Genomic DNA, 27,245 nt, shown 5'->3' on the forward strand with positions numbered 1-27,245 from the left:
ACAAAAAACATAATTTTTTGTGAATTGGGAAATTCAAAACAACTAAAAAACTAATTTAAATTATGTGCATTTAAGAAAATTATTTCACATAAAACTATTCTTATATCAGTTTTCCATATTAAATAATAAATCTAAACTCTATCAAAATTTTCGTTGATTTTATAATAATAATATTTTTTCTAGGATCAATTTTTGTAATCTTTTGAGATATTACAAAAAAATAAATTAAATTATTTTCATACTAATTTTTTATCAAACCTAAAGAAAAAAAAAAGGATGTTGTTCCTCCAACATCTCCACCATACAATAACTTCTTAATCCACTTTATCAGTAGCAATAATAGAATCAAACAAACTCTTAAAAATCTTTCTCATCATTTACAAGCAACAAAACATTTACTTCTATATAGCAACATAACATTTGTGATGGCAAAAAACATAACTTTCCAAATTTAAATCCTAACCGTTATCTTTTATGTACATGTACTGTATATCAGAATTAATTAGTATTTTAAAAACAAATCATTGGCTTAACAACCCTAGAGCTGAATTTTATATGAACACCTCCAATCATGTACCCACCACGCACGAGAAAGAAAAATACAAGAAAAAAAAAATCGAAATTAAAAAAAAAAACGGATAATTGCCAAAAATTTTTTTTTTTTTTCAATTCTACTAAGACTATATATAATAATCATGGAAAGGTAAAGAAGAGGAATTAAAAAGCTCAGCTCTTTTTGAACCTTCGTAGCCTTCTCGCCCTCTTCACGAAAGCTCCTTTTCTTCTTCCCCCTCTCCTCGAACTTTAAAACACAACATCAGCTCGAAAACAGGAAGAAGGTTCCTCCTTTTCGTTCTTTTCAACCGATTCTGCAGTCTCGTCATCGGCATCCTTTGATTTGCGGCATTGGTTTCTCTTTTGATTTACCACGGAGAGAGAAATGTTGATTTTTTGTGCCGAGATCTGTCGCCGACAGGAGTTACTTCATCTGAGATGAGAAAGGTGGAAGCTTCCGCGAGTTTTGGCTTAGATTTCGGAAAGGGGAGAAGAAACAGTAGGCGAGGATTTAGTGGCAGCTTCGTCGCAGATTAATAATGACCACTAAACGCGCCTACAAGCTGCGTATCCTGTTTTTGAAGATTGTAGGGTTTGTTGGTTGCTGGATCTGTTCTTGTTCTTCATATACCAAATTTTTTTCTTTTATTTTTCTTTTTGCCAAAATTTTGTCATCTTTTTTTTTGGTTACCTTCCTTGACATGGTTATGTTTAGAAGAATTTGTGGCTCATGCTTCCAACGTGAACTGCCTCAAGATAGGAAGGAGGACTTCTAGGGTTCTTGTCACTGGAGGGGAAGATCATAAGGTCAATCTTTGGGCTATTGGGAAACCAAATGCCATATTGGTTAGTTCCTCAGCAAATCATATTCATGCCCTTCTGTTCTCTTTGTTTATCTTTCTTGATAGCTTATAACTTCAAGCACGCTGCATTGTCTTGTTCGTGTTTGCAGAGCCTCTCAGGCCATACAAGTGCCGTGGAATCGGTCAGTTTTGATTCTTCTGAAGTGTTGGTGGCTGCAGGAGCTGCAAGCGGAACTATAAAGTTGTGGGATTTAGAGGAGGCAAAGAGTACTCACCTTACATAATCCTGGAAAATTTATATAATTTTATTTGTTTGGGTGATGAAAGTCATAAACAAACAAAATTTTTTTGTTGTTGACCATAATTCTGTTTTTCTGCAGTTATCCGAACTCTAACGGGTCATAGGTCAAATTGCATATCTGTTGACTTTCATCCGTTTGGGGAATTTTTTGCTTCCGGGTCATTAGACACCAATCTTAAGATCTGGGATATTAGAAGAAAAGGGTGCATTCATACTTATAAAGGTCATACTCGTGGGGTTAATGCTATTAGATTTACACCAGATGGTCGCTGGGTTGTTTCTGGAGGCGAAGACAACATTGTTAAGGTAATTCACTGCGAAGTAGGTCTAAGATCAATTTGTGAATTTTCTTTTTGCATACTTTGCAAATATACTGTTTTATTTTGCCTTTTTTATTTTTCCTTAACCTAGTATCTGTGTAGTTGGTATAAGGAGATTGATAAGATTGATGTGTTACTAGTTTAAGCTTTACTAAAAATTTTCACTGAAACATTTCCGGACAGCTATGGGATCTTACTGCTGGGAGGCTATTACATGATTTTAAGTGCCATGAGGGTCAGATTCAGTGCATAGATTTTCATCCACATGAGTTTCTCTTGGCAACAGGTTAGCTGCAATAGTGAATTTGTTTGGAATTTCTGCTTTTTATAAGCTACTTAATCTGAACCATCCTGTTAATCAATTAGTATGTCATGCTTAATCTCACCATTTTTTTTTCATATAATCGGTTATGGTTGTTATTCACACATCTCCGTATGAATGAAACATTGATGGACTATAGTAGTGTTGATACCAAATTGATTGATTTTCATTTAAATTTATTTAATATTAAATCCTGACATAGATAAAACTTATCATTTAAATAAAAGAAGTTTTATCCTAATGTAAATGATAAATAAGTTAGTCATTTTTCATGATAATAAAAGAATATATTGAAATAAAATACTAGAAATAATCCAAATAAATAAATAAATGCTAAAAAAAATTGAAATAAATCTTGATGCTTGTATTGTCTTGTATGAACTCTTTTAGGTATGATAGAGTTCTTTTCTCGAAAAGCCATGTTGGTATTTTTCCTTGGAGGTTTTGGTGGCATAGGTGGATTATGGTTATTTCATGAACAAGAAAGAGGATTTGGAAGCTTTAGGTCTAAACTTTGCATTCCATCATATAGCATTCTTTGATTGATATCCTAATGCACATTATGTTTTTAACAATCATAAATTTAGCATGTGTTTTTGGGTTAAATTCGAGTTGAGTTTTAGTTTTATGGATTGATTTAGGTTGGCTGGTCAACTCGAACTTGACTCGAGAGTTAATCAGTTCAACCGAAACTATGACTTTTTGAGTCACGTTTAAATTAGTTTGTCGTGTCAGTTCAATTTTTGACACCCCCATTTTTTCGACTTTTGAGGAGATTGATGGAAAGATGTACCCATTCCACTCTTCAGAGCTAGGTAGAATCTCAACTAATGTTATGTACATGGCTTGAAATTCTTTCCTCTAATGAAAGGGTCTTGACCTAAATCAAAGCCAAGCTCAAGTATGCCTAATTTTGTTATATCCCCCATCACTCATTTTCATTTCCCCATTTATGCTCTTTTAATTTTTAAATCTTTAAAACCAAGAAATATCATTTTTCCCTTTAACCATGGTCCTTCTCTTCTAATTGTTTGTCTGAGAAGTGCTTGATAATTAAGGAGCCATTTGGGATCACTTTTTATATATTTTTTCTTTTAAGTAAAATTGATTTGTGTTTTTTTAGCTATTTTTGTTTTTCATTCTTGAAAATTAAGTAAATTATTTTTTGAAATCTCTAAAGAATTTTTAGATTCTTTCAGGTGTCTTTATTTTTTTTTTTGAATGAAAGTTACCCAGAACTCGACTGTCATTGTTATTATCGGTCACCATTACTGTAGGTTGACATAGTCACCTTTCATCACCACCTCACATACAACAAAAACAAAAAGTACTCTTATTTAGGATACCAAACACGTCGTTATTTAATAAAATTTTTTAAAAAGTATGATTCCAAATGGCCTCTAAAGTATGTGTAGCAATTGTTGCAAATCCATCATTATCCACATGGAGGATTCTAGAATAACAAATTTTGTATTTTTATTTGCCTTCAAAGTCAATATCCGGGATATAAGATTTATACTATTTATAATTTCCAAACTTTGTCCATAAATATCATGAAATTGGATTATTTTCTTTTTTCATTTTGCACATTCTATTTTTAGCTTGAGCTTTTGTTAAATTTATTTTTTGATAATGTTTGACAAAATTATACATTAATTGTTTATAGGACACCCAATACAAGCATGACACTCAAAACAATAGGAATCTTTTTATTGATAAAAATTGCAAATTTATTAAAAAAAATGAAAAAAATGGACTTTATTGATATGAAATATTATTAAGTTCTTATTTTAATACATTGATGATATTTGTAGTGGCGATCTTCATTGTAATTGTGAATTTTATTTGATCTACATTGTTACACTAGAAAGCACATGCATACAATTTTTTTAAAAGCTTTCTTCGAAGTACGTTTTATGCGCAAAGAGAAGTGAAGCGGGCAAGCAAAGTGAAGTGAAGTGCTTGCCCGCTTCACTTCTCTTTGCTGAAGCTAGTTGGTTTGTTTCACGGTTTAATAAGAGTAAATAAAGGCTTCAGTTGGGTGTTCGAAGGAGCACAAAGAGCCAATAGTCGTGTTCGAGAGTTTGAAAGCACAACGGTGCCAACCATCTTATTCGAATTTGGCCTAGTTTTTGAAGCGCGCTTTGAACGTTATAGTCTTCCTTTGACTTTGGCCTAGACTACAGTTTAGTCAATCATGCCTCTCAATTCCTATATATTTTCTTATCTAACACCTAAACTTCAATTTTTACATATTATATTTAGATGTTAGATATGTATGTTAGATATGTAAAATGTAAATACATAGAAATTGGTTGTAAATACTCATGTTTGTAGGTAATGAGGGTGAAAAAAAAAGAGACTAGGTTTTAGAGAAAATTTTAATTAATATCAAAACATTTTACTTCAAAATTTTAATTTTAATTTTCAAAAGAAATAAATATTCGCTCTCAATTTTTTCCATCAATTTATGTATTGTACTACATTTTTTTATATTTTAAATCAACATTTAAGTTATATTTTGTATTTAATAGTTTTTCATCGATGTATTTATCCATTAATAGTTATATATAATATATTAGCACTTTGGTTAGTAGAAGGGCTGCTTCGCTATATGCTTTGTGCTTTGAAGCAAAAAATAAAGCCTTGCGCATTGCATTGGGTTTTGATAACACCGCATGCATATTTAGAATTTGTCCATGCATTTTTAGAACTAGTCGGATTGTTTTGGTTCCCTGTGTTTTAGCGGGAATTTCTTTCATTTTTTTATTCAATTTACTTAGATACAACCTAACCAGGATAAATTAAGTTTGCTTTATGTGGTTGACGGACATCTAAGTTTTTTCATTATTTTTTTCTAGCAACAATTGCACTAGGGGTAAGTCTTTCTGCATTAAGGGTCAGAAGATGCTCCTATATTTTTCAAGTATACTTTGGATACTAGGTATCATAGTAAAAAGCAAATATTTCTTATTGTTTAATAATTCCATTTTTTTGAAGCATAATAATGCTTTTGACAACAGACAATGGAAATTAAATAAATTTTTTCATAGGATCATGCAGTTTTACGGTTTTATAACTAATATTTTTCTGAGACATAACAAAGTAAATTCTAGAGTTAGAAAAGCTACAGCAACAACAACAATAGCAAAGCCTTAATCCCACTATGTGGGGTCGGCTACATGAATCCTTTTTCTCCATTGTGTCCTATTTAGTGTCATTTTTCATTTAGTAGTTCTAATAAATTAAGATCATTTTTAGAAAAGCTAAGAAGTAGAAAATAAAGATAAAAATTTTCTGGAGTTGGCTAATCATCTCAATTATTTTAATTTGATTGCTAGAAATTCCTCCTTACAGCAGCCTTAGCTTATAATTATTGTAATTAATATTTCTATCATAACGTTGCTGATGCTGATGGCTTCTTTATTAGTAGCCCTTTAACTTAGATGTTTATGTTCATCATCAGTATCATTTAGCAACCTTGATTTGTACATGAATTCTATTTAAACTCGTGTTTCTCAATCAAATGCGTTCTGTTATAACATGAAGCATATTTACTCAGGGTCATCTGATAAAACAGTCAAGTTTTGGGACCTAGAAACTTTTGAGTCAATTGGTTCCGCTGGACCTGAGGTACTAGCTTTTCAGAATTTATGCTAATGATTCTTAGTTTTCTAGAGATACTATTTTCAATTAGCTACTTATAGCTACTATTTTCAATTAGCTACTTATAGCAATGTTTTATTTTATGCAACTGTGAATCATGCCTCATTAACAGAGGAATTGAATATGTTGCAAGTATGGGAAGGGGTTTAAGCTCAGGAGACAATACTTTTTTAACGTCTTACTGAGTTTGCATATCTCCAACCATGTCTACCTTGGGGTGTTATTTAACATTATGCAATCTGAATATCTGAGATTCAAATTACTAGAAAGGCAGACTGAGATCCATCTTGTATTCATATTCTACTGTTTTACACATGGTTTCCATTTGGTGTTTCTCATGTTCTCTCTTTGCTCTGGAGCTTGCATCAATATTTCTGATTTTTGAGACCAAAAGTTAAAATCTTCATGCTAAAGGTTAAGAATGGAATCATTTTGGTTTTTTCTTTGGTGAGAGATTTTTTCTTTGGGATAGTTGGGGTCTTGGCATGAGCATTATGACCTCTTCTTCTTTGGGACTTAATTTTAATAGCCTACTTCTTTTATACCAATTGATTCAGGATGAGTTGATAAGTTTTAAAATGTAGATTTTCAGCGTCCTTTAAATTAAGCCTACTAGCGTTATGCCTAGTTTTTAGTTGAAGATTTACAAAGGTGCAACTTAACCTGTTTTATTTTGTCTTTTGTATGGTAAAGACAAACGGAGAGAGAAATAGACATACAAAATTAAAGAAAGAGCCATTATAATTTTATTGTAGTTTTATGTTGGAAACTTATCTAATCTAGGATGTTTAAAGATGATATTGAAAGTAAACTTCACGAGCAGTCTTTTGCTGTGAACGTTCTACCCTTCTTTGGAAGTCATTTTCAATGGAAGCACCTGTACACTCAGGTATTTCTCACATGAAGGTAAAGAGCACAAAATAAATTTCTGCACTTAGCAAAATTTTTCATTCTTTCAACTGGCAATGTAAGCCATCACATCAAGTATTTATCACAAGTGAGAGAGAGAGAGGCCAAAGGTGGTTGCTGGTCAAGGCCTTTTGAAGAAGAATGAAGTAATTGTGGTTGGAAAATTTGTAGTTTTGCTTATACAGGTTCCAAGAAGATACTTTATGGATGATTGATGTTTTGGAATATTTACATGCATACCACTCAATTCCTATGTATTTACATATCTAACACCTAAATTTTTAATTTTTACATATATGCCATTTTATATATGCATGAAAAGGTGTCTTTCACTTTTTAGAAGTCAAAATAATGCTATTTTTTATGTGATATGAAATATTTTGGTGGTATAAGTGTAAAAAGTAAAGTTTAGGTGTTAGATATGTAAATATATTAGAATTGGGTGTTATGTATATAAATGCCCCTAATTTTTAATGATTTTCTTGGGCATGGAGGGGATCAACCACTTTATGTGGAATAAAAGTTACAACAATCAAAGGATTTGCCTTAGATAGATGAAACAACAATTGTAATCAATGCAACAATGATGATGATGATGACAATGATGATGACATCAACTCCCAATGATTTTAAAGGATTTTCCTTAAGTGAATGAAGCTAAATATTTTTAAAGCAAATTAAGAGAAAGTTGCTAAAACTAATCATTTAACAGTGAATGACCTTTCTAGTGAATAAGTTATTGTTTGACTTCATCATCTGCAATATGAATTACATGGCAATACAAGAACTGTTAGATTTACAATGACGGGTTATCAAGGGTACTGGTGATGAAGATGCATCTATAGAATTTTTCCACAATTCCGTAGGCAAATTATAGGTATATGCATTAATAATATCATTATTAGTATTCCTATGGTATAAAGTTAAATCTGTCATATTGAACACTGGATATACATCAACATTCATTGAAAAATCAAGCTCATGGGCATTATCATTTTTCTTTCTAACAATTCTATATGATCCCATCCTTTTTATCATTTTGTTTGACAAATATTTACTTATATGGGTTATTCTTTTTTCTAATTAAATAATTATTTATGCATATAATACATTCATATATGATATACGAGTCATGAGTACTTAGCATTGAAGCAAAAAAAGAATGCTTAGTGCTTTAAAAACATAGCCTGGTTGGTTTGAGTTGAGGCCAAGGATGTTTATTCTAAAGGGTGTTCATGTGATTACTTGGCTCATGGCAGAAGGACTTGTCTTCTAGTTCTTTTAAGGAAATAAGGATGTTATCTCTATCTATTGATATAAAATGACCCTCACAAGTTGTGATTAGGATTGAAATCTTATTATGGCTCAAGGGGATGAAAACTAAGATTGGACTCACGTTAGTGACACTAACTTTGCAACTGGCCTATGGTTTCTAAGCTCAATAAGTGCAGGTTTTTGTCGTTAGGTCTTCATTACCCCAACTATTTGGCTGGAATTCTAATTTTAGCAACTTGTTTGTTGATGTATGCTTTTAAAATGATTTGCAAATGAAATGACATTTTAATTGAAACATGATGAATGAGTGATGAATTTAATGAAGTACTAATTAGTAGAAAATCAGATGATTTTAAGAAATAAATGCCAAACAAATGATAAGGTCAGCAAACAACCTAAGCTGAAATTTCTTATGCAGGTAATACAATATGAGAAAGTAAAATTTCGTTAAACTAAATATATTTGCGACTACAAAAGCACGGTGCAACTTAATTTGATTTTAAATATGTAGCATGATGAAGGTTTAACATATAAATTTATTACAATTATTTCAATTAAACTATTTATTGTTGTGACTATTTACTAGTTGAAAATTAGCAGGTCACAATCTTAATGAAAGTGATATTTATTGAACAAGAGGGTAACAAATGCAGAGAGGAAAGAACACAAAGTTGAAGAAACAACAATGCTATTCATGGAGTAGCTTTATGGTGGAAACTTAATTAAATTGGGATGCGTAACAAATATATTGATGGTATCCTCCATTAGTAGTCCCTCGTTATGAAGTTTATCTTCTTCTTTGGGAGCCCATCTCTTAGTGAACAAATTCACACTCCAAATATCCCTACTTGAAGGGCAAATAAAACAAAGAGAATTCCAACACTTCGCTAAATTTTTTGAACTTGGTAACTTCATTTGATGGCTCTTTGGGCTTGGTAGACCATCTAATTTGAGTCAATTTTACAAATCCTTTGATTGCATTGGGTCGAGTTATTTATGGCTTAGTGTACGTTTTCCTATAACCATTTGAAGCGTCCACCTTAAATCCTAGTTGGTGAGTTTTTGAACTTAGTTTGGCCTGTAATTCTTGAGCTTTGATGGCAAGTTCTCTCCTCTTGGGATCGGGTTGGTGAATCTGTCTTGAACTCGGTTTGGCGAGCTTGTACTAAGCATGTTTGTTGAGCTTAGTTCTTGCCCCTGGCGTTAAGTGGATCCTCTTTTAAATCATGTGGTTAAGTCTGCTCTTGGTATATACATTTAATTCCTTGATTCTCCTTTATCTTTGAAATGTCTCTACGAAAAGAAAATAGAAGGGAAAAAATGCTATTTTTTGTGTAGATATGCTTAATACTTAGCTTGCTTCTTTGGATGATCCCATGCTCTCATTGTGTCAAGCTTGTTGCTTGGATTTCCCGCGAGCGATTGATTAGTGCAATAATTGGCATTCAAGGCGCTACGAATGAGTAGTTGGTGGAATTTGAAAAGTTAATGTACAATTTTACCTGTGTTTGTTCTTTATTCTATGTTAGTGGCGGTGCAAGTCCTATAAATAAGCTGTCTTGTTTTGCGATGAGAGGGTTGTGTAGTCTTTGTTCTTTTTTTTTTTTTTCGTTTCGTTGTGATTTTAGCTCTACACACACTTTGTGAGAAAAAGAAATTTTTGTCAGAAACCTTGATATTTCCAAGGATGTTGTAATTGCGAACATTAGAAAGAGGCAGATGGCGGTGGACTATGAAAGAAATTAAAAGATAAAGATGAACCCCTTAGTGGAGAGTGAGAAGGATGGGCCAGTAGCCCCATTTTGTGATGTTGCTCCTTTCGTATTTTTGGTCAACGAGTCGCCTCGCATGGTAGTCATTTTGGAGCAATTTGTTGAGGGATTCATGGAGTTGGTATGGAAAATTGTTTTTTAATTTTTAAAAGTGTTGCTGATGTGGCCGTCTTCTTATCCTAAGGTGGCCTTGGCAACTCTGGTTATACGGAGATGAACGTTGTTGTAGGGGTGGAGGGGCGGACTAATGGGAAAGTAGTGATAAAAATAAGTTGTCTTCTTTTTGTATCGGTATATATCTTTTATTTATTCTTCTGTACTAATGTGATTTATAGAGTTTCATTCTGTTGATGGTTTTCTACGTAATTACCATGTTCTAGCTGAAGTCAACTTTGTGGCTGCTTTGATGAGTATCTCATGAAGTACTTGGGCTCTTGACTTGGTGCGTTAGCTGGATAATACGTTCTCCAGCAGTGGGAATGGAAGTGCCCAAATGGCTACTAGAGAGCGCGAGTGTGCTAGCTTGCCTAGGTTTTTGGGGATGCTCGAGGAGGTGGTAGCCAAGTTATCTCTATACTTGGCTCCTCCGATTGAGGCCTAGCGGATTCTAAAAAGATACTTAAGGTTCGGTTAATTTTTAATATTTTCCAATCATGAGAGGATTGAAAGCTTTATGAATACGGAGGGAGAAGAGAGTGGAGTTGGTTCTGGGCTTGAAGCAGAAATTTGGGTTATTTAGCTGTAAAATGCATGGCTTGTAAAGTTCACACCATACATAAAAATCTTACTATAAAATTGTTACTAAGAAAACTATTATACTAAAGAAGATTAGGTGCATTAAATGAACTCTCTAATGGCCATGATGGCGATGAAGGCTGTAAAACATTGCATCACTAGATAGTGATATAATAACTTTTACAGCAGCTTACATTAGTGATATTCAACTATTTAACAGATGACATCTAATAGGTATCCAAAGCATAAATATCTTGTTGTCTCTTGGTTATTCTCAGCTTTATTATCACTCACTCATAAGAGGTAGAGGTCATAGACTTCATTGACATTTTTTCCCCTCCATTTCTAGACTTCTGGCATCCGTTCTATGACTTTCAATCCCGATGGAAGAACTCTGCTTTGTGGGCTACAAGAAAGCTTGAAGGTGAGCTGCCATTACATGGTTTATTAGTTTAATCTTGTTATATATAGAGCCTACCAGTGGTCATTCAGCTATAAGATGATTATCAAATTTATTTTAAAGGTTTTTTCATGGGAGCCACTACGATGCCATGATTCGGTGGACGTGGGATGGTCGAAATTGTTAGACATGAATGTTCATGATGGAAAACTTCTCGGATGCTCATATAATCAAAGTTGTGTTGGGGTATGGGTTGTAGACATTTCGGTATGTTGGTGTGCTCCTTATTTTCTTTTCTTCATTTTTTTTTCTTGGCTTGTTTATGCCAACTTGGTCTTTGGATATAAAAGCTGGCCTCTTTTTTCGGCAGCGCCTTGAGCCATATGAAGTTGCTAGCATTGCTAAATCAAGTAGTCAATCTGACTCCAAATCTTCTTCAAGCAGTACTTCACCATTTCAACAAACTGATAACAGCATGAAGGCCAGTGTTGGGAGGCTATCAATTTCTCAAAATTCGGATGCTTTAGCTAAGGAAACAAAACTTGTTACATGTAAGTTATCTTTATTCTATCTCCATTTAATGGAAAATTCTCTTGATGTTTTTTTATTCTTGGGAAATTTACATATGTAGCTTACAATTCTTATGTATTTACATATCTCACATATGTATTTACGCACCTAACTTTTGAATTTCAATACATAGTGCTTGGGCGCTTTAAACCAATGCATGAATGGTGTATTTCACTTTTAAAAAGTGCTAATAGTGCTATTTTTGATTTGATATTAAAGATTTGAATAATTTGAAAGCTTAGATGTGAGATATTTAAATAAGTACGAGTTGTGTGCTTTTATTTTTTTACCTGCTTGCTGCCTTTCATCTGACTTTACAACTATCTTCTTTTCTCACCTGAAGCTACTGGAAATGTCCTTGGTACTTCTCAAAAACCTGTACTAAATGCTGGTGCTAAAATGGCTACTGTAAATTCATCAACCAACACAACCTCAACGCCAGGTGGTGTAAGCCTAAAAAGAAGTATTCCCAAGGGAAATAGTACTATTGGTATGCAGACAAATAACAAAACTGATGTGGTACCTGTCATTGTTCCCAGAACCAGTGCAAGGCAAGAACAAGTTGCAGAACCTAGAAAAGAAATTGGTGCTGAAAGAAAAGAACCGGTTATTGAATCTAAAAAAGAAACTGTTGCTGAAAGAAAAGAATTGGTTACTGAATCTAGAAAAGAACCAGTTATTGAATCTAGAAAAGAAACTGTGGCTGAAAGAAAAGAATTACTTACTGAATCTAAAAAAGAAGTTGCTGGTGTAAAAACAGTAACTTATAACATCCAGTCAAAGACAACTGATTCCCGTAGACCACTAACTTCCAGAGATACTTCTGACAGAGTAAACATTCCTATTCATTCTGGACTCTTGGGCAGTAGAAATGGTGATGATGGTATTACAGACCAGGATTTGTTGACTGCTGCAAATGGTGTAAATCATCCATCAACTAACACTGAAAGAAGAGTGGATGCAGTTAGGAGTATTGGAAATGTGAAGTTGAGAGATAATCAATCTGTGGAGCCAAGCACAAGCTATCAACATGAAACTTGTATGTTTAGATTTCTCTAATGCTTTTTGAGACTAGGTGACAATTTATTTCATGCTATTTTTAGCCTGCTTACCATGCTGCTGTCTTTTTTGTCAGTTACCTTTGATTTCCTGTTTGAATATGCTGTTGCCTCCTTAAGATTTTGTATTCTAATTTTCTTCATTTGTTTCATTGAACATATGCAGAAATAAATAAAGGTAATGGATAAGGAGCATGTCAAGAAAAGAATTTAAATATTTTTTTAGGTTTATAAATTTCATTCTTAAATGCAAGTTTTGTCTTTATGACTGGTTTTGGCTTGATCTTAGTAATGATTTTAGTATTGATTGCCATTTTGCTAACTCAAACTTAAGACTTCAATTCCATGTTTCATGATGCTTATTGATGGTGCATAGGTTGCTTACTTAAAGATGTTAACCATAGTATTATTTAGTGCGACAATGTCATTGTTTGTGTCGTGCTTTATTTTATGTTTTTATAGTGCGTTAAGCTCATTATTGGTGGTTAAATGATTGGTCATTTAGATTAGGTTTTCTTCTTGTTCTATGGTAATTATGTCATTTTCTGAGACATGCTTGTCTTCGTAAAATAGTGGCTAAAATCATGTAAATTGAGATAGTCATAGAGTCAGTTGATTTTATGATTTGTTGCTTTTTATGTTTTTCTTTTAGTTCATTTTTTTTTATATGCCCATTACTTGCATCAATTTGGTGGCAAAATAAAGCTGTTATTAATTTTGAACATATTCATGAATTTCTTATTAGTTTTAGTTCTTTTTAAAAATTTCTATAATTTTCCTTTGATTACAACAATATTTTTTGCATTTTCTCATCTTTTCGCACTTTCTCTTCTCATGCAAACAATTTCTATCTATGCACTTTCTCCATCTGGTGATATCTTTTTTTGAATCTTAGATTTTCCCACCACCTCTTCTATTATTCACCCTTATTGGTACTAATTTGACTTGGACCCTAGTCATTCGAGCGTATGAAAGCAAAAGTGGCTTCGACTCATTTACTAACACAACTAAGAAAGGAAACTCTTCTACTTCGTTGGCAAGGAGCTCATCATTAATATTATGAACAACCCTAAAGAAGAAGGCTTCATTCTTATATCCAAATAGAATAACAAAATTTTTTATTCAAACACTAATTGCTTGTGTAATAGTAGATAGTACTTTTCTTCTCTCTTTTTGATAGAGATAGAGGATGAGCTACCCATAGCAACATAAATATAGCCTAAATAAAGAGGAGGATGGATGACATATAGGAACTTTTATTCATCTACCCAACAACACAACATAAAATTTTCTATTATTCAATAACAATTTTATGTTTCAGACTAGATTTTTCTTAAAAATTTTTTTCAGTTTGAGAAAATTAATGGTGTAAGGATTTTTACTTTTGAGTGTCAATATTATTTTAGCTGTAAAAAGTATTGTAACTTAGAACTTTTCCATAATCGGTTCTATTTGATTTCTAGTCAATTTTAGCTCTATTTTAGATTTAAAATTTCGTAAATATCAATTTTTTATTTTTCCTCATCTTGCTTAAAAATAAATCTAGTTAAATTAAAACTAAGACTTACATTGAATAGAAAGTATGCTGATAAAGTATACATATAAAATACAATTTAATATCCATATTTATGTACAGTGAAATATTAATTTTCAGTCTACTTGATACTCGTAGTTGAATCTTTCTAAGTCGAGTCAGCTTAATTTGAAATGATTTTGATTCAAGTTGAGCTTGAGTCCAACTTTAACTAAATTATTCAGTTTGAGTTGTGTAAAATTCAATGATTAGATACTACCTATATAACTATTGTTAATTAAAGTCTATTTCAAGGTTAGTTTCATGTTTTATGTTATGTTTGCCTATGTTTTCTTTAAATTTAATTATTTGATGTTAAAATGTCATTTGTCATTAAGGATTTATTTGATTTTTGTTTTTACATTTCTTATAAATCAAGCATAGTGTTATTTGAGATGACGATGAATGAAATATTTTAATTACAGTTCCATAGTATTTCATCATTCTATTGTTGCTCGAGGATTTACATCTCCTTTAAGCTTTGAGTATTAAATGCCATGTGTCAAAGAGTTAATAGCCCGCTATTTGTAGGAGTGAAAATTGATAAATTGAAGATTATTGATTTTTTTTTATTTCAATTTCTTTTTGGTTTTACACTCCAATACTTAGTCTTTGTTTGGTGTTGATTTCTTACCACCGCCTTCTGCTTTCTTGAATAGTAGAAACATGTCTCATGTCTTTTTGTATTTTAAACTTTCATTTATTTAACATACCATTGAAAATTTATGGTTGACACATTTTATGTTATGTGATGTAATCTAAACCGATGTGCATGTGTTGCTCATAAACCTTGCTTCTCTTTGATTCTCATTGCAAGGGCTCATTTTAGAAGTGCTTGTTCTTAAGCCATAACTCTACTCGTAAAAATTTTAAATGCTTGTTGATCTTTTTGGTTCTACCACTCCAATACTTACTCTTTGTTTGGTGTAGATTTTTTACCACCACCTTCTGGTTTCTTGAATAGTAGAAACAGGTTTTAAGTTGTCTTCTTGTATTTTAAAATTTAATTTATTTAACATGCCATTGAGAATTCATGGTTGACGCATTTTATGTTATGTGATGTAATATAAACCGATGTGTATGTGTTTCTCATAAACCATGCTTCTCTGTGATTCTCATCGCAAGGGGATATTTTAGAAGTGCTTGTTTTTAAGCCATAACTCTACTCATAATAGTTTTAAATGTATGCTGATAAATAAGTAGATCTGAGCGAGTTTTTTTTTTGGGCTTTTTCAACGTAGATGACATAAGAGTGCATAAATCAAGAGATTCAAGCTCCTTGGAAATGCCAAGAGGAGGTATGTAATTTCTTTTCTTTATGAATTATTGCCTGCAGAAAATAATTAATGATGGCTGTTTAGCAAGAACAAGAACACTTGTACAAAATTGGGAAAGGCGGGATGGCTCTTCTGGATTTGAAGGCCCACCTAGATGCAATTCTTCTGATAGTTTTCTTTCTGGAATGAACGGGTCTTACACAATGGTAAGATTTTATGAGGGTTACATTCAATTTTGGATAGTTCCATTGAAGTTTCTGCTAAATGATTCCTCAAAATTTATAATCCTTCAAAGCTTTGGGATCTTACAATGCTTCAGAAATGTTCAATTAATGTTTACTTGTTTTTAAAACATATCAGTTATGCAAAGAAGTTGTCAAAGTGCTGTCTCTATTACAACACCTTAATGTTTGTTAATTATTTTTTGTGCAGACAGCCGCATGCATTTCTTTGGGTGCTTATCATATAGTTTTGATGATCTTCTTTTTTTCGAATTTTTTTCTTATAAATTAATTTTTCCATTTTCTATGCCTTCCCCTTTCAATTGGTGGAATTTCTTGTTAGTAACTGGATTGTTGTAAAGTTAGCAGCAGCCTTGCTAAGAATATGAAATAATTTAAACTATGGAAATTTGAATCTTCAATTTAGTATTTGAATCAACGACTCTGTATTATTTATAATGGGTTTACTACAACCCAAACAATCTATTGTTTCTAGTGCGGTTTTTTAACTCTTCAATTCTGATCCAAAAAAATACATAGTTTCCTCAGACTTAATCGATAACAATCCAGCATAGCAATAATTCTGCATCATATTTGAGGGAAAAAACTAAATTGAGCACATTTTCGTTTCAGACCAAAATGAGCCACATAAATACTCTAAGAACCATTTAACAGTTTCCTCTTAAATCTATTTGATGGCCACCTATTTTCATGCATATTTATTATCTTCAAGAATTTAGTCTGATATTTGCCTTAATGTTACATGTCCTCTAGTTGAACTCACCATCAATCAGCTTTTTATAGAAACTTTTTAATAAATTGGTATATTTGAACTTGTCTTAAACTTCTTTTGCAATGATTCCTTAATTTGGTTCTATATGTTGCAATTAACTATGCTGCTAACTTGTGTGATTCTAATATTCAAGCTATGTTTTTTGAACAGAGAGTACGTCCTCCAACTGTGGGCAATGAAACTGTTTCTGCTAGTGATGAGGATGCTATTGCTGATTTATTGGACCATCATGGAGAGTTCATTGACACTGCACAGTCTCGCTTGAGAAAATTACAAGTATTTTCCATTTGACTGTTAGTTTTTTGTTTTCTAATTGCTTTCTATGCAACATTTACTCTTTATCATGTCTTCTTTCTGATATGCAACAAAAATCCCATATAAAAGAAACTAGAGAACAAAGAACAAGCTGATATGGATTTTAGTCCGTGTTATCTGAACTTTTTTCTTTGCAACTACACTTACTTATTTATGGCTCATTTACTAAACATGCAGGGGAGGATGAAATCATTTTCTTAATTAGATTGTCATTTATCTATTTGCAATGGTTTAACAAACTGCTAGGACAGAACTTGATAGATGATGTCATGATGGTGTGGTGCTCATTGGTTTCAGTGATGTTTGTCTTTGGTTTGAATTGAGATTTATATTTTTTGTCTTAGGAAATTTCGTTGTATTTGATAGTTTCTGCCTGGCTGGCTTCAGTATTTGGTGTCTGCGAAATGCTACCCTTATTTTTTTCTTTTTTGGTTGAGATGGTGATGGGTGGAGGACGGATGGAGCCATTAGCATGTGAGATGAGCTACTATAATAAATGATAAGAGAACTTTTTTTCAGTAATCATTGTCTTCTCTCTTTTGATAGACATAATGGAACTAATCATCTTGGATATATTTGGATTTTTATGGGATTAATATTTTATTTGGGTTTGAACCTTGGCTATTTTGGCTTATTCTTTGGATTTTTATGTTTTGTATCTAGTTTTATATTTTTGTAGAAGTTTATGTTGGCCTTCATCACTGTTTATTCTTGCAATTCAAGAGGATGCAGGAGTTTGTTTAGTACATTGTCTATGGCCGCAAAAGGTGGTATACAACAATGCTTTATGGAGTAAAAACTATAACAGCCCTTAGAAGTAGCGTTGAACTAACAATAAGCCTGCTCTCATGTGGCCATGTGTTAAGGTTATAATTTTATCTTTGGGTCTATTGTTATTGAACCCACTTTAGGGCCGCCTTCCTTCAGAGTTACAAGTCTAATTTATAATTTTTTTTTCTCTTATTATTTTGTTGTAAGTTCTGCCTATAGGCTTCTCGTATCTTTTTTTTTTAAATTTTTTTGTTGTGTTAGTCCTATCTTTGGACCTTTCACATAATTTAAGCCCTAGCTCCATGCTTTGTGAAGAAGGTTTGAATCTCTTATCTCGCATGCCGTCGTTAGGATTGATGACATAATTTGAAGCGGGCATCTCCCTCTACGAGAGCGGGTGTGACACCCCGGTCACGCAAAGGGCACAGGGCCTAATTGAACCGTTCCACTTGAATTTTTTTTTTCAATTTTCAGAATATTTCCTTTTGTTCTTCCTTTATTTATAGTCATTTTCTGCATGTGTTGTATTAGGGTTTGGAGAGTCAGTTTTTGTTTTGATGTTCTTCGAGACAGTTGTCAGCGTCTCCATTTCCAATCTAGAGCTGTATCCAAGGATCGACTGGTGCTCCAACTATATCTCGCTCCCAAGTTGATTATATTTCCTTCCCCAATTCCTCAGCATCCCTCCCGCTTCACTCAACGCATTCTTACTTGTTGCAATTCGACAACAGCTCTTTTCCTGTTCTTCCTACAGCTCCTGGCTGTCCCACATCTCTTCAGTGCTGCAGCTGTGCCTGTCCTCTCCCTTGCTATTTCTGGCAGGAGTGCCTTTCCAGCCACTCCTAACCATTCCCACGCCTTCCTATGCCGCCATTCGCGGCTTTAGCCACCGGGAACAGCGCCTGTTTGCTGTCCACCTCCAGTTTCTGCCTTCTAGTCACCCTTTTCCCTCACCTCCAGCACTCCGGACCGTTCCTTTCACCCCTGTCTTGCTGGTATCTACCTGTCCAGCCTTCCCCGTCGCTTTCCCTCCTCCAGGTGGCTGTTTTCGTCCGCTGTTCCGGCCTTCTCGTGCAGTTGCTGCCGACCAGAACCACCTCTATTCACTGTTTACTTGCTGTCCTACCCCCGACCTCCTAGCTGCCGCCCAGGACAGTAAGGACCTCCTGTTCCGTTACCACCTCCGTATACTTTCTCCATCTCCCCGCCTTGCCTCCACCTCTCCACCACCACCAGCTTAGATTACCTCTGGTCATGTGTTATGTCTTGTGTGTTGTTATTTTCTATTTCAGTTGTCATGTTGCAAGTTTTTATTTGATTTCAACAATTATATTTGTTTTCTTATTACTGTTTGGGTTATATCTGGTATCATAATCCTCAGACAAGCTCTTAACTAATCAGAACAAAGCTATGAGAAACGCATAGGGCTCTTAACTAATCAGAACAAAGCTACGAGAAACGCATAGGGCTAGCTGCCAATTCTGAATGACCTCAAACCAAGCTTCTATGCTTTGAAAGCCAAATCTACTCACCTTGGAGCTGTTACTGAAAAAATTCAGCCAAATTCAATCTTAAAATCTGTTTATCCTAAATTTCTTGGCGTTCAAATTGGTTTATTACAATGAATATTACACTCGCAAGAGTCGATTTACTTAATCACTAAATTCTAACTCAAAAATCAAATTTAATTTGGGGCTCTTTCTGGAGTCAACCTATGGATATGACACAGTTTTGTACTACGTAACTTAGCTTCTTAGGAGCAAGGGATTTATATTATGGGAAAACTGTAATGTCAAATGTTCATTATGAAGTATGATGAAAATCACCAAAACCAGGAATGCTTAATATATTAGATATTATGGAATTCCGAGTTTCCTATTTTAGTGTTATCCTTTTTTATTATGTGATTTTTTTTTGGAGCTAGTTTTTTGTTTGATAAGTTGTAATGATTGTAATTAAGTTTATCCTAGTCGTTCCTTATTATTTAAGGAAAGAAGTTGTAATTTGATTATGAAGAAATAAGAGGATATTGTTTCTACAATTTTTTTTTTTGGTATCAGAGACCTGTTCGAATACTATTTTCTGATTGAACCCTAGCTTTCTCGGTTCAAACAAATCTTTCTCTCCTTCGTATATGACATCCAAGAGGGTGACTGCACGCTTCCTTCCTTTAGAGTGCATCACCTATGAATTAGGGCTAGTTTGGATCACATAACTACTCTCTTGGACACACGTCTGCTCATCTGCACCGCCCGACTGGTTCTGCTACTCACCTGGTAAGCCAATGTTGGCTTGTCTGAATCAAACAATTCTTCATCTGCGGACTTTCTATGCCTCATTTGTCGTCTTCCCCTGCTGTCCTTGCGGCAACCATCATCTGCAGGCCCTCAAAATTCTCCCCATAGCTAGAGGTCTTACTGCAGGCCTTCCTCTGTATTCCTCAACTCTCCCTGTAGCTGAAATCTTGCTAATGCAAGCCCTCCTTTTCTTTCTGCATTATAATTCTTCCTGTAGGATCACCTCTGTTCAGTTCTTGCGCCCAGATTCTCCCTGCAGCCTAGATTATCCTTGATGCAGGCTCTCCTTTGACAGAACCCTACTACAACAACAACAACCGCAACATCTAATTTTCTTGCCTGCAACAAATTCACCTTCCAACAGTCACCTCTCTCCCTGTTGGGATCCTCGTGCTGCAAGCCCTCCACTGTTTATCTTGTTGTTGTCAGACATTTCTTCCAACAACAGCAGTCACCTCAATGGCCGCCAACTCTCTTAGCAACTGTTGGACCTCTCTACCATCACAGTAGTAGCCAAGTCCTCTTCTGTAGTAGCTATTTGCCGGACCTTTCTTTCTACAATAGTTTCGACCAACTTCTTCCCTGTAACTAGCTACAACCTTAAATGCACATAAAGTTTATGACCAAATATGGTATGAAGATGTCGAGTGCCACTCCATAGGTGAATCATCCTTTGTGTGGAACATTGCAGGAAATTTGGTCACACAAAGGATTACTACTGGAAGCTACATCGAAACTTGCAGATGGAAACCTGATTAAGGGAGGAAAGACCAAGACAATAAGGTCTATGCTACTGGAAACAACATATAAAACCTTAGTCCGTTCACCTGGAAACAACTAGAGGTGTTGAAGAAACTTCTTTCGAGCAAAATTAAGCTGCCTATTAATTTGATGATAAATCAAAGTATTATGTCCTCATAACTCATTGACAATAAAAGGTTTTGATTTTGGATAATAGATTCAGGTGCTTCTGATTACATAATCGACTTTTGATTTGTCAGATTTGTTGATGGATCTCACTCCAAGATTGTTGGGAATGGAGAAATGAAAATCTCTAAAGATATTCAACTCTTTTTTTTGTTATATATCTGCTATATATTCGCTAATTATATTGTAACTTATTGTCTATTAGCAAATTTACCCAGGACTTGAATTATATTCCTAAATTCATTCTAACATCTGTAAATTTTATGTGGTCGATCCGGGGAATATTCGATAGTGCTAAATTGCATCAAAGTCTATATCCGCTCAAGGAAAGTTATTCTTCTAACACAAAAGTGTCTTCTTCATCATGCTCTTCCCATATTCTTGAGTCTGTTATGTCTGATTCTGTTGAAAGTCAAGTTCAATTTTGACATCGTCATTTTGGTTATCCCAATTTTCATTATGTTGCGATGTTGTACCATCTTTTCTTTATTAATAAAAAAATCAGAGTTTTATCAATTGAATCCCACCAATTGGCTAAACATACTCGGTCATATCTATTATTTTTTCTAGTACAAGCCCTCACAACTTTTCTCTATCACTACAGTGATATTAGGGGACCATAAAAATTGAAAACCTTTAATGGAGCCAGATGGTTTACCTTCTTTATAGATGATCACATTAGAACTAGTCAGATATTCTTCATGAAGGAAAAATCTGAAACTGTACAAATCTTTCAATCATCACATAATATGATTTCCGCTCAGTTCTAATACAAAATTTAGATCTACAAAACTGACAATGTAAGTGAATACTTCAATTCTATTATTGGACCTTACCTTGCAAAGAACAATATCATCAATTTGAGTTCCTGTGCTGAAACTTCACAATAAAATGGGATAGTTGAGATGAAGAATGGACTCTCCTCGTGGTCTCTTGGTTTATAAAACTTTCTCACAATGTTCCAAAAATTTTCTGGAGAGATGTGCTCACAGCCGCCTAATTCATTAGGAGATGCCAAGCAAGGTCCTTGGATTCAAAGCTCTCTTGATATTGTGATGTCAAAATACTATCATGTCAGAGCCTTCATTCAATCTTCCTCTGAAAATATTTGGTTTTTTCTTTTGTTCACATTCACCAACCAAATCACATAAAGTTTGACTCAAAATTCATCAAATGTAATTTTTTTGGGTATGCATCTAATAAAAATGGTACAAATGCTATTCCCCCATTACAAAAAAATATATTATAACTCCATGGATGTTACATTCCTTAAAAATTAACTGCTGCCCCAAATTTGGTATTCAAGGAGTCTCAGTGAATATCAAATTTGGGAAACTATTCTAGATATCCACACTAATCAAGAGTCATCACAACCAATTCTTCCTTCTAACAATCCTGTCTCTCAAGTTTCACAAGTTGAGAACATCCAACCTGAGATTGACAACAAGGAACTTCATTTGTATAGTAGGAGAAAGAAATCCATCAAGCAGGATAAGGACAATATGCAACCACAAAACTGTTCACAACCAAACCTAAATTCACACATCTCTGAAGTTTCGAAGGAGGTGAAATCCAGTGGAGAAGATATAGAAAGTTACACAAATTTTCCTATCCAGGATTATGTTGCCTATGGGAAGTTATAATCAATTTATAAAGCTTTTGTATCTAATCCTGATAGTGTGCTATACTATGTCTATTCATGAAATATTTTGAAGTCCAGAATGAATTAAAGCAGTTGAAGAACAGATCCAAACACTTGATCTAAATGACAAAGGGATCTTTACAAAGCTTCCTCTAGATAAAAAAACCTACTAGGTGCTAATGGGTTTTGAATGTCAAGTGCAAAGTAGATGAGAGCATTAAGAGATTTAGGCTAAGTTGGTGGCCAAAGATTTCACTCAGTCTTATGGATTATAATATAAGAGACATTTGCTATAGTGGTCAAGTTAAACACTTTAAGAGTTCTTTCCTTGTCAGTGAATCAATAATGAATATCACATCAACTTGATATCAAGAATGCAAATAGAGACTTTGCGGAAGAAGTGTATATAGATTCAAAAATGACTGAAAATAAATATTTGGTTTGTAAAGTAAGATAGTCACTTTATGGCCTCAAATAATCTCTTAGAGCTTGGTTTGAAAAGTTTGTTAAGGCTATAAAATCTAATGAATATTTCCAATGTCGAACATATCATACACTGTTCATAAAGCTTATACATGCAGGTAATAAGGTGATACTCATTGTCTATGTTGATGATATGATCCTAATTGGTGATAATGAAAAGGAGATTGAGAAGATTAAGGAGGTCCTTGTAACTAAATTTGAAATTAAAGATATATGAGCGATGATATACTATCTGTGCTTGAAGTGGCCAGATCTAAGATTGTTATTGTGATATCCCAAAGAAAGTACATTCTAGACCCTACTATAAGAGATAAGAATGCTGTAGTGCGAACCAGCTAAAACTTCTATGGATTTCAACAAAAACTTACATTCTTGTGGAGAAAAGAAACAAGTGGAAAAAATTAGATACCAGAGATTGGTGGGTAAGCTTATGTACCCGTCACAAAAGAGACATGATATTGCTTACTTTGTTGGGATTTTAAGTTAACATATGAATAGTCCAAATGAAGAACATTTGGAAAAAAATTACCGAATATTAAGATTTCCTAAGACGACCCTGGACAGATGATTAGTTCTTAAAAAATTAGACAACAAACAGGTAGATGTTTACACCAATGCTAGTTGGGTAGGAGAACTCACAGACAAGAATTTTTTTTATCGGTATTATTCTTATTTCATGGAAAATCTTGTCACCTGGAGGAGTAAGAAACAAACAATAGTTTCTAGAAGTAGTACAGAATCTGAGTAATGAGCATTTGCTTTGAGTATTTGTGAAGGAATGTAAACCTGGAGGTTACTAAGCGAGTTAGGATAATCCATGGTTAATCCCTTAAAGTTGTTTTGTGATAGTCAAGCTACCATTAATATTACAAAAAATCCCGTTCATCATGACAATACCAAGAGCATTGAGATTGATAGACATTTTATCATTGAAATTGTCAATAGAAGTATTATTCACTTAATTTACGTCCACCTCATCTTCAAGTTGCTGATATTTTCACTAAATCTCTACTTCCAAACAACTTCACTGATTTGAATTCCAAGCTGAGTTTTTATAACATCTATGAGCCAGCTTGAGGGGGATTGGAATTTCGAGTTTCCTATTTTAGTGTTATCCTCTTTTGTTATGTCATATTTCTTTTCTTTTTGAGTTAGTTTATCTTTGCTAAGTTGTAATGATTGTAATTAAGTTTGTCGTAGTCCTTTTTATATAATGAGAAATGTTGTAATTTGATTATTAAGAAATAAGAGAATTTTATTTCTCCAACTTTCTTCAGATATTACCTTTTCAAGCTTATGTCTGATCCATTCTTTGTTAGTTGAATTGGCCCTGCTATTATCATCAAACACTTCTGTTACCTCCCTGCAACTATCAACAGTATATTGTGCTCTCAAGCTACTGAAGTATAAATCTTCAATGCCATATCTTTGAGCCTTCATTGGGTTTGTTTAATGCCTTTGAATCATGATCAGCCATTGCCCGTGGGCTTCTTCCATCCAAAGTGAATCCCAAGCTTCATAGGATGCGTCCATTGACATATTGTCATCTTTTTATTTGGACTACTTGAGAGGAGGCAAAGTTCAGTGTTTGCCATTAGACACACCAAAAGTTTGTGCTGTAAAGCCCCCTACTAGTTTTGATAGATTTTTTGTCCCGCAGTTTGAGCTGGGAGTATCATATAAAAAGAAACTGATTGGTTTAAAAACCCGTTTCCATTTGTAAATTATGTTGGCAACTTCGGACTTGTATGATTGAGATCCTTTATTGAAACTCTTCTCTACCTACAAATAAAGATGTAATTAACCTTCCAGTCCCCAGCAATGGTATCATCCGCCTAAATTAGATCTTTGAGCCTAATTTGGTTTGGCCATTTTTTTGCTAGTTTTTGGGCATTGCTTTTCTTAATTTGGATCGAGCTGATTAAAAGCATTGTAAAACAAAGTGTATGCATTAGTACTGGGAAGTAAATCTATTAACAACGGTCTTAGAAATACATTAGTACTGTAAAAAAGTCTATTGAAAATAGTATATTTCTTGGGAAAACTGACAGTACTGGAAAAAAAATCCATTAACAATAGTCTATTTTTTTGAGAAACTGACACTTTTCATTCTAGAAATTTTCAAACTCTAAACTCTGTGCATGAGCAGTGGTTGACAATCTATAACTTATAAAAATTTTCATTGAAGAAATGGTAAATTTCAAATTTTTCTGACAACTCTTAAACTGCAGTCCAACTTTTTTTGATGAACGCCCAAACAGCAATATGCTTCACAATTGCTCTTTCATTTCACTCATATGCCTTCTAACCAGTGCATGTTTGGTTTATTAAATTCTAAGGCTATAGGTACCCAATCACTTAATGGTTTCCAAAGCTGCTTCTAAATATTCTTAGAGAGAACTGAAATAATCCACCCTGCAATAGGCTTCTAATCTATCTGCATAAATTTTAGGTGTTGCAGCAACTTTGGAGGAGGAAGGATGTAAAGGGTCTTCTCAGTGCATTGGGAAAGATGTCTGATTATGCTGTAGGTATCTTATATTAATGTTGTTTTATCAAGATAAGCCATTTGCTTATCTTATGCACTACAATACAGGTCTCTTCAGATTTTATCAGTATTTTAATGGGAAAAAGTGATATCATTACTTTGGAGTTGTGCACTTGCCTTTTACCACTTCTGTCATGTCTTCTAGACAGTAAGATTGATAGGTATGCACATTTATTTCTTATATTTCAAAAACTGATATCTTACTTCATGCAAGGTTTAAACTATAGGTTTTAACTATTGGAGTTCTTATGCTTAAATACTAATAATTTTCTTAAATTAGGCATTTGGACATCTCCCTTGAAATGCTGCTGAAGCTTGTCAAAACCTTTGGTTCTGTAATTAATTCAACATTATCAGCCTGTTCATCTGTTGGCGTTGACCTACAAGCCGAGCAAAGGTTCCTCCTACATTATTCATAAAGTTTCTTTGCTTGTATTCACGATTCATGAAACTTATTGACTGACTTTTTCTGTGATTGTTTTGTACAGGTTAGACCGTTGCAATATATGCTTCGTTGAGTTAGAAAAGGTTAAGCAGAGCCTCCTGCCTCTTACCAGGTTAGAGGTCTTTCGATCTTCATTACCTCTAAAGCCAGCCGATCAGATCGTGATCCAATAGAATTGAGTGTTGCAATATATTGCTTCTATTAAATTTTGCTTGAAGCCACTTGATTTGACCTTAAGTCGAGTCAAATATGGTTTCTTAAGCAACACTGGCTGAATAACTTATAATATAATTTTTTGGTTCAACATGCATCTTGGCAATCATCACACATATAGTTAAAACCTATCTTAAATCTCAAGGTAGCTAGGCTTGGCTCAATTCTTGTTTAATTCGTGCCTATCTTTGCTCATTATAATTATATCCGAGCTGAAAGATAACATAATTTTTTAGCAATCTTTGAGCCGAATTTTCATTCCTACCAGCCAGGTCTGTTTGTTTGCCCGACTTAATTAAGAGGCCATTTGGGATTACTTTTGATTTTTTTTGTCATTTATTTTGTTTACAGATATGTTATAATATGTTTAATTATTCTTAAAAACACTCAAAATAATTTTGTTATATAACATTTCTTCCATTTTTAACTAGATAATATTTCCTTTTCTGCAACAGAAGAGGGGGATCAATCGCGAAGTCTGCACAGGAGCTGAACCTCGCCTTACAACAAGTCTCACATTAAGGCGAACCCGTGCGGCTCTATTTTCAATATGTACATGTCTTATTGATCTACAACTTTCCCAAAACTTGTCGCTACAGAAGCCTTTGCGAATTAGGAGATCAGTAACTCTGTGATTTATAGAACTACTCTCCAGAGGCCAGAAGGGGGAGTGAGATTCTAACCTGTTCTAACAGATTGCTTCCTAGAAAAGCATGTATCATCCACATTTAACAAAGATGATCATATAGTAGAATCTTGTTCTTGTTCTTTATTTGTACTTTTATTATATTTTATTTTTATTTTAATTTTTTGGAATTGAGGGTCTAAGTGATCAAATATCAATTATCATTGGTTAGTTTTTTGACAGGAGAGTTGTGGGTGTATTGAAGCTCATAGTACTATCTTAGTTTAATCAGTTGAATGCAAGTCTTCAACTTTTTTGTGATAGATGGCATTTTCTCCGTAAAAAAGAAGGCCATTGCTTCATTTGGATTGTATAATTCCTTGATAATGTTATGGATGCAATTTCATGCAGAAGTTTGAGGAAAAGTTA

At 33.8% G+C, this 27,245-nt stretch overlaps 1 protein-coding gene across 1 annotated transcript; it reads left to right on the top strand.

Annotated features, from left to right (window-relative positions):
- Positions 1-725: 725 nt before the first annotated feature.
- On the top strand, positions 726-27,077 carry LOC110021964 (katanin p80 WD40 repeat-containing subunit B1 homolog). Its single transcript, XM_020720704.1, has 18 exons — positions 726-1,122; positions 1,271-1,401; positions 1,508-1,625; positions 1,739-1,965; positions 2,163-2,265; positions 5,864-5,934; positions 11,008-11,082; positions 11,182-11,325; positions 11,429-11,609; positions 11,972-12,667; positions 15,501-15,557; positions 15,621-15,742; positions 16,701-16,826; positions 25,438-25,512; positions 25,582-25,694; positions 25,814-25,930; positions 26,022-26,090; positions 26,647-27,077. Exons 1-18 carry the CDS (start codon positions 1,095-1,097, stop codon positions 26,711-26,713), a joined length of 2,520 nt encoding a protein of 839 aa, XP_020576363.1. The 5' UTR covers positions 726-1,094; the 3' UTR covers positions 26,714-27,077.
- Positions 27,078-27,245: the final 168 nt, after the last annotated feature.

This window comes from Phalaenopsis equestris, unplaced genomic scaffold (assembly GCF_001263595.1).
Source record: "Phalaenopsis equestris unplaced genomic scaffold, ASM126359v1 Scaffold000154, whole genome shotgun sequence".
NCBI classification, from domain to species: Eukaryota; Viridiplantae; Streptophyta; class Magnoliopsida; order Asparagales; family Orchidaceae; genus Phalaenopsis; species Phalaenopsis equestris.

Bases quoted from the DNA above. Each gene is read 5' to 3' on its own strand.
- LOC110021964 (XM_020720704.1), top strand. From the start codon at position 1,095: ATGACCACTAAACGCGCCTACAAGCTGC. The intron at 15,558-15,620 runs GTATGTAATTTC...ATGGCTGTTTAG, and splicing joins CTTGGAAATGCCAAGAGGAG to CAAGAACAAGAACACTTGTA. The intron at 25,695-25,813 runs GTATGCACATTT...TTCTTAAATTAG, and splicing joins CTAGACAGTAAGATTGATAG to GCATTTGGACATCTCCCTTG.